At 47.8% G+C, this 8,043-nt stretch overlaps 1 protein-coding gene across 2 annotated transcripts in view; it reads left to right on the forward strand.

Annotated features, from left to right (window-relative positions):
* The first annotated feature begins 568 nt into the window (after positions 1 to 568).
* TBX3 (T-box transcription factor 3) overlaps positions 569 to 8,043 on the forward strand; it is a 13,197-nt gene continuing 5,722 nt past the window's right edge. Inside the window, exons 1-6 of one of the 2 annotated variants that reach the window (XM_025889713.2) lie at positions 569 to 958; positions 2,588 to 2,855; positions 3,845 to 3,904; positions 4,218 to 4,364; positions 6,391 to 6,467; positions 7,552 to 7,709. In XM_025889713.2, coding sequence (XP_025745498.1) covers positions 570 to 958; positions 2,588 to 2,855; positions 3,845 to 3,904; positions 4,218 to 4,364; positions 6,391 to 6,467; positions 7,552 to 7,709 — 1,099 coding nt within the window. In that variant the 5' untranslated portion in view covers position 569. The remainder of the gene's footprint in view (positions 959 to 2,587; positions 2,856 to 3,844; positions 3,905 to 4,217; positions 4,365 to 6,390; positions 6,468 to 7,551; positions 7,710 to 8,043) is intronic. The other variant, XM_025889714.2, reaches the window with a different exon arrangement.

An 8,043-nucleotide genomic window follows, 5' to 3' on the forward strand; every position in this document is an offset into this window, starting at 1 on the left:
GCTCTCTCGCTCGCTGGTGAAGCCGGGTCTAGCGCAACTGCAGACGCCTCCAGCGAGAAAGAGGGAGAGGAAGACAGACAGGGGGGCGGGGAAGAAGAAGGAGAAGAAAAGGTAAAAAGTCTCCGAGCGGAGCCGTTCGCATTTGCAACAAAGAACTGGGGGCCGGGGAGCTATTCCCGGGACCGGGGGCTGCGGTGTCTCTTCCGGCGAAGCGGCGGGGCTCGGGCGCGGGTGAGACCCTGCTCGCTCCTCTCGCCGGTGAAACCGACTTCCAGGAGCGGCTTTTTAAAAAAACGCAAGGCACAAGGACAGTCACCCAAGCGACTATGTCTCCTGATTTCTCGCCTTGCCCTCTTTAAAAGCGGCATCCCCCCTCCCCGAGAGACTCTTTCCTCCCCCTTCCCTAGGGTGCACGAGTGGTGATTCCCCCCCTTTTTTTCTTTCTTTCTTTCTTTTTTTTTTTTTTTTTTCCCCTTTCCAAACTATGCGCTGCTGAAAAACCAAAAACAAAACCAAACAGCAGCTGCGGACTTGTCCCCGGCTGGAGCCCAGCGCCCCGCCTGGAGTGGATGAGCCTCTCCATGAGAGATCCGGTCATTCCTGGGACAAGCATGGCCTACCATCCGTTCCTACCTCACCGGGCGCCGGACTTCGCCATGAGCGCGGTGCTGGGTCACCAGCCGCCCTTCTTCCCCGCGCTGACGCTGCCTCCCAACGGCGCGGCGGCGCTCTCCCTGCCGGGCGCCCTGGCCAAGCCGATCATGGATCAATTGGTGGGGGCGGCCGAGACCGGCATCCCTTTCTCGTCCCTGGGGCCCCAGGCGCATCTGAGGCCTCTGAAGACCATGGAGCCCGAAGAAGAGGTGGAGGATGACCCCAAGGTGCACCTCGAGGCCAAAGAACTTTGGGATCAGTTCCACAAGCGGGGCACCGAGATGGTCATTACCAAGTCGGGAAGGTAAGCAAGTAGCAGAGCCCCCTACCCCCAAACTATTGGAGGTTTTTTTTTTACACCCCCCCTTTTTATCTCTTCTCAGAACAGTCGGTTTGCCAGTTAATTTGGGCTTTCTGAGAAAAACTTAAAGTTCCCCTGGAACCGTGTACAGACATTCCCCGGCCCTGCTTCTATGGCAGGAAATTTCAGCTTACCTGGGCGTCTGCAGGGGGTACTTTCTCCTACCTAGCTCTGCATCCTGGATTTCCCTACAGGCTAGAATTTTTCCAGGGAGCACAGACACCTCTGCAGGAAGAAAGAAAACCACCCCACTGTAGGAAATTCACTGTTGCAAACCTTTCCATCCTTATGCCTTTGTTGATGTTCTGTTTCGTTTGTTTCATTTTGTTCCCAGTGAGAACAACTTTACGCCCTTTTCTTTTGTGTGGTCGTGGGAGACCTGACACTAGCTCTCCACTTGCCCTTTCTGCCCCTCCAACCTAGCCTCTGGGTCTGCAGGGGGGTCTGAGCTTGCCTCTGGCAGGGTCACAGAGAAATTGGAGGGCATTTGGGTTTGTTTGTCCACACCAATTCACGTGTCTGTAATCCGAGGGAGAGTTGAGGCAATTTTGGATAATTAAGATTATGTTTGCAGATCCAAGGAGCCAGTGGAGAGACACATACTGCTTTTTTACGTGTGAATCTTATCAACCATATTTTATATAATTTTCAAAAGGTCCTTGCCTGACCAAAACCTACCTGTCACTTAAAATCACTGATTTTTTTTTTTATGGCCTTGACGTCTATGAAGGCATAACATTGGAATAGTAAAAAGAAAATCCCTCTCTCGATGTCTTGAGCTTTCTGTGTCTTTCCTAGCTAAACGAGGCCAAAGTTTTGGCAGAAAATCCTCAAACCCAGAAGACATTTCCTCAGTTTCACAGCGAAGTGCTTCCTTTTAAGTCAAGACTCTAGAATGCCAACACTCCTGAGAAATAAAAGGCAGTTTGGTGGTACAATCTTGCAGTTTGGGACCAGCCTGAGCCGTAGAAGAAACGCGGTTAGCAGGCATGCGAGGCAGATTGGTTATCAGGCCCAGGAGTCCAGCCCAAACAACAAAATTCGTTTTGAGAACTCACTGAAGGCCAGTTTCATTTCGCCAGCCACGGGATTCCTGTTCCGTAGCAGGGAGGGTGGAGGTTTATTTCCTAACATTTTCTCATCAATGGAGTGGTGGAAAATTCTAGCCTTGACTGACCCCACTTTACTAAAATCCTACCCCAAGCAATTTAGAAGTAGACACTCAAAGGGAGGAGCACAGGCAAGAATTTCTCTGTAAAGAGGGCCATCTGTGAAGTCCTACAAGAGGAAAAAATTGTGGAGAAAGTATTAGACGCTTAAAATAACTGTAGTGCAATATTCACTTGTTTGAACCTTGGGACATTTCCCGGTAGAGAAACTGAGCATATGTAATGCTTGGGCCGTGAAAGAATAGGATTTTGCACTCAGTGGCTCTCACACCAAAGCCCATCAGTCAATCACAATAGAAAAGTTTTAAATTTGATTTAAGTATTTCAGGCTAAATAGGGAATCAAACCCAAGAGTCTGAGTGATTTCTTTTTCTTTATTCTTTTCTCTTCCCTCCAATTGTAGGCGAATGTTTCCTCCATTTAAAGTAAGATGTTCTGGGCTGGATAAAAAAGCCAAATATATCTTGTTGATGGACATTATAGCTGCTGATGACTGTCGATATAAATTTCATAATTCTCGGTGGATGGTGGCGGGTAAGGCTGACCCTGAAATGCCAAAGAGAATGTACATTCACCCAGACAGCCCTGCTACCGGGGAACAGTGGATGTCCAAAGTTGTCACTTTCCACAAACTGAAACTCACCAACAACATTTCGGACAAACACGGATTTGTAAGTTACACGGCTCCTGTCAGTAAAATTTCCTCTTTCTTCACCCTAGCGAAGGCAGTACTTCCCCTCTCCTTGCAAAAATCACCAGTTTCTGCTCAGGCTTCTCCCTTGCTCTCTGTTGCTAAGCATAGCAAAGTTCGATCCGAAACAGAGGATTCCGGGGTGTTTCTCTTCGGATAATGGAAGGCCTGGCGTTCTCAAAAAAAAAAAAAAAAAAAAATTGAGGGCCAAAACACTAACCGCTCACATTCTGTGGCAATCCCAGATCTTGGTAAACGGCTGACAGTGAAGATAAAAACCAATCGTTAAGATACAAAATCAATTTTTAAAGTTATGTGTGTGCCAGGGATTGGTTCTGACCTACCATACTTGTGTTTTGAAACCAGCTGTATTATTTCTTGCGGGAGTTTTAAGGTTCAGAGGCTTGGCTACGTTGGTTAAAGGGGGTGAATGCGTTTTTTGAGAGATTTCTTTCTTCTGTGAGAAAAGAATATGGGGCTGAGGTGAAAGTCAGGTTTACTAGAAATGAGGCTGAGCTCTCCAGGATAAAAATTGTGTGTGTGTGTGTGTGTGTGTGTGTGTGTGTGTGTGTGTGTGTGTCTGTCTGTCTGTCTGTGTTGGGAGTGTATATATGGATTCAGTGGGAGAGTCCTTAGAAACTTTTAGGAGACCAGAATTGCTTATGAAAGTCAAGCAAAACACCTTTTGCCCCCTGCCCCTACCTCTCCCCAACATTTCAACAAATAAAGCCGAGTGATAAGCGAGGAATCAGCAGAAAGATTAGGCCCAGGAAGACGTGAATGGCACGGAAGTATCTTCAAGCGGGCAAGGATTGCCTTTGAAGCCCTTGATTTGATTAAGGCATAAATATTCCTCTCTAGAGTTCAACCTTTCAGGGCTTTAAGTGGATTGGGCTCGTCAATTAGTGGGCGCTTAAAGGACTGAATCATTTTGTAAATTAAAATGCATGTTTTTCTCTATCTTTTAAGACTTTGGCCTTCCCAAGTGATCACGCAACGTGGCAGGGGAATTATAGTTTTGGTACTCAGGTAGGCTAGGGTTCAAGGTACGAACGGACCTTAGGTGGTGAGGGTGGGGGGGACCCTTTGGAAATTTGAGGAGCAATTTGGATTCTCCAGAAGAGGATATCTGTGGAGCGGAATGTACCCAAAGGTACTCCGAGGAGAGGAGGTGGGCTCGGCATAAGCGTGGTACCCTTCGGTGGGGTAGACGTCAGCCTGGCAGGGGTCCTGAGGTCCCATTGGTCCCACTAAATCTTCTTTTTTTTTTTTTTTGATGTGTCTCCCCTTCTCCCTGCTCCCCTCCACCTCCCCCCCACCCCACCCCCACCCGTCCCCGCAGACAATATTGAACTCCATGCACAAATACCAGCCTCGGTTCCACATTGTGAGAGCCAATGACATCTTGAAACTTCCCTATAGTACATTTCGGACTTACTTGTTCCCCGAAACCGAATTCATCGCTGTGACGGCATACCAGAACGATAAGGTAACCAAAGGCGCTTTTCTTTTTAATGGCTATACTTTTCCCTCCCACCTTTAGGCCTCTCTGGGTGAGGTGGAGAAAGTTAGAAAAGATTAGGGATGGGAGTCTTGAGTTTTTCTTCTGTGATTTGACCCTTCCAGTGGAGCTTTTGGGGAAAGGGGGTCTGGCACGCCACAGAGGCAGGGGAAAACAAAACAGAAAAAAAACAGAACAAAGCAAAACAAAAACTTGACCAGCTAGGAATCCGACGCGGAGCAAAAAGATGCCAGACTAACTTCACTCCTGTAACTGTGCTCACAGCCACTTCCCCACTTGGGCCTTTCTCTTGTTTTGAGGCTTAGCCTCTTCTCCAGGATGAAGGATCAAAAATCAGGTTCCAAGTTCTAAAGGCACCAGCTAAAAATTGAAGGCAAAAGCCATTTGGGATCTTGGGAGGAGAATCCCATTGGAGAGCAGCTTTTCTCCCCTAGCCAGAAATCCTGAGTAGCTGGTCTGGTTTTTATTACCTTTTATGCTGCTGTGTTTTTTATGGGGTGTGTGTGTGTGTGTGTGTGTGTGTGTGTGTGTGTGCGTGTGTGTGTGTGTGCGCGCGTGTGTGTGTGTGTGTGTGTGTGTGTTTGGAAAAAACTTCTCTGATCACAGGGTCATGCTAATCGAGTTGTCTGAGGCTTTTGAGATGAGATGACCAAAGTCAAAATCATTTCATTTGAAGGTTTTTCCTCCCTTGGGCCTCAGGCCTGGGGTTAGGAGTACCCCCAGATGGAACAACAGGCAGCACCTGGTATATAAAGTTAGGTGGCCTGAAGGTCATGGGCATGTGCACAGAGAGACGGAGAAAGTGACTCTTGCTGATTCACCAGTTCCCAGTGTGGCTGTTTGCAGGCAGTTATGGGGGTGGGGAGCAACTGAGGACCCCTGCTCTTCTTACCTCAGGGAGAGTCCAGCTTATCTGACAACACCTTGCATTTGAACTCACTGTCACCGTGGGTGGGTCCTCTGGCTGGCCCTGGGGGTGTTCAGGTATGTTTCCTTAATCCGGAGACTAAGACTCCAGGACCTCCTCTTCCTGCAGTCTTGCATACGGGAGTTTATTCCGAGAAACAAGAATCCAACCAAAGGGCCCTTTTCCCACCTCTGGGGAACTCTGTATAATACATTTTTTTTTCCCCTTAAAGGGAAGGGATTTGAAAGATGACATACTATGGCATTTTACCCCAGCGTGCAAAATGCATGCTCCCTCTAGACCCAGAACCCTGTGAATGTAAGTCGTTAATGTAATAATAAAATGTACCATTTTTGATCAGACGAAGAGGCCAGAGGCCTTCTCCAACCTAATGGCGGTGGCAGAGCATATAAATGAAAACAAATGTTTCCAGTGGTCATTCAGTCCTTTGACATCTGTAATTGTCAATATTGTAATTCCTCAACCCTCCCCCCCTCCCCACAAGACCCAGCAAAAAAATCAAACCCACTCTGGCACAAGGGTAGCGAAAACCCCATAAATCATTTCATTAGATTCACAGAAAAGGTTGGAGTGTATGCTGTGGGGTGTGTGTGTGTGTGTGTGTGTGTGTGTGTGTGTGTGTGTGTGTTGGGGGTAGGAAATAGGCCATAACATATTTAATGATTAATTGCACTATGTAAAAAAAAAATGAAAGCACAATTTTAAGATCTACAGGTTGTCCCTTTGACAGCTTTTGACAATCTTTCCATTTCTAAACGCAAGCTCTGAAGGCTGCCTACAGAACAGAAGGAGGCATTTCCCAGACAGTCTTAATTTCAGTGTGGAATCCCTGGTTTGGCTTCCTCTGAGAGATGCAAGTCATTGGTACAGTTCTTTGGATTTTTTCTCTCACTCCCCTCTGACTGACACTGTGAGCTCCTCTCCCTTCTCTTGAACCTGGCATAGCCTACTGACTTCTTTTGGCAGTCAGATTTCTAGTAGACAGAGTTGGGGGGAAAAAACACCCCCAAAGCATTCTAGAAAATGAGGCCAATGTCTCTTTCTTGCTTGTGTCTCCTCCTCTAGATAACTCAGCTAAAAATAGACAACAACCCTTTTGCAAAAGGTTTCCGGGACACTGGAAATGGCAGGAGAGAAAAAAGGTGAGTGGAGACACTTGGTATTACTTTCTCAGATAATTTGGCGAATCACTTTTCTAGGGCCCAAATCTCAACTATTAGAAGTGGGATGCAGGCACTTCTATTAAGAAATCGGGGGGGAAGAGGGTGGAAAATAATTGACTGCCACCCTGCCACCTGCTTGCGGACCTTAGGACACTGTACTTTTTCTCCCTACAAGTTACCTTAAAGGAGATGAACTAGGCCACACCATTTTTGTCTCTGGAAAGAGAAGTGTCAGGGATAACAGATTATATACAGACGCCTATTAATTCCTAATTAATTGAGGTTCATCCTGGGCAGGGCCCAGGAAAGGACGAAACCATTCACAAAATGCTTTGGAATTTTTGCCATCTTGTCTTGCAAATACCATCAGACAGAACTGAGGCCCCTTGAGAAATCTGTGGCTCCCTCCTTCATGGGCATATGTATCATTTTGCATGAAGCAGACAGTTGGGTAGTATAAGGGAAGACGCTCTCCCCTCCCCTCCCAGCTTTCAAAGAATTTCTAAAATCCAGCAAATCAGTCCAAATCTTTAACCTATCCCCTTGCAGGGTGGGGGTGAGCATTATAAAATAATTTCTAACATCTAAATGGATTTTTTCTTTTTTACTCCGGTTACGATTAATTAATGTGTTGGTAAAACAATTAAAGTGCACCATGAAAGAAGCAACTTCCTCCCAGTCTTAGCAACCAGTCCGGGGTGTGTAGGCTGTTTGTGTTCACCAGTTGGGGCAACCAGGTCCCCTCCTTCTGTAAGGCTGCTGCTTAGCTGTCTCTGGCCCATGCCCTTTCCCTAATGAGCCCCTGGTTCTGAAGCCTCCTTCCTCCAACACCACCCCCCAGCCCCGTGCCACTCTCTCCAGCCTAGTTAAAGGGTCAAAAACCATGCTTGGGTCTCTGTGGCTGCCTTGGGGCAAGCAGGTTTCAGAGAACTCAGTCGAGTTGTCCATGGGTGGTGGGCTGGGTGAGGTTGTGTGTGTGCACGCCTCTTTGGACAGGATGAGGCAGACAAAAGGGGAAATGTATGTCCGGTTCTGTAATGCTGGGTGTGGGCTTCTGCCACAGAAAACAGCTCACCCTGCAGTCCATGAGGGTGTTTGATGACAGACATAAAAAGGAGAATGGCACCTCAGATGAGTCCTCCAGCGAACAGGCTGCCTTCAACTGCTTTGCTCAGTCCTCGTCTCCAGCTGTGTCCACTGTAGGGACGTCAAACCTCAAAGGTAGGCCTGGTCCCCTCTGATTTCTCCACTCCAGGTCTCTGGAGTTGGGGGGACGGGGCACCGACCAGGGAACCTGCCCTTCAGAAAAAACGTCCGATGCTTCCAGAAGCCCCTAAGCAGGAGCCAGAGTTCAAACAGGGTGGCCAGGTGTTTACCCCTCCCGAAGTTGTATAAAGGAGCGCTCAGAACCCCTTCCCCCAAACCTTGATTTGGCTGAGGGTGGGGTGTCTGCATGTTCCTTCTCGGTGGAGCCAGCCTTGAAAACTTGCATGGAGCACTTCTCTCTGTCCCTGTCCCTCAACTCTCTCCAACCAAGCCACTGCTGACGTTTTAC

This window comes from Callorhinus ursinus, unplaced genomic scaffold (genome assembly GCF_003265705.2).
Source record: "Callorhinus ursinus isolate GAN/ISIS: 27379988/994484 unplaced genomic scaffold, GSC_fseal_2.0 scaffold41, whole genome shotgun sequence".
NCBI classification, from domain to species: Eukaryota; Metazoa; Chordata; class Mammalia; order Carnivora; family Otariidae; genus Callorhinus; species Callorhinus ursinus.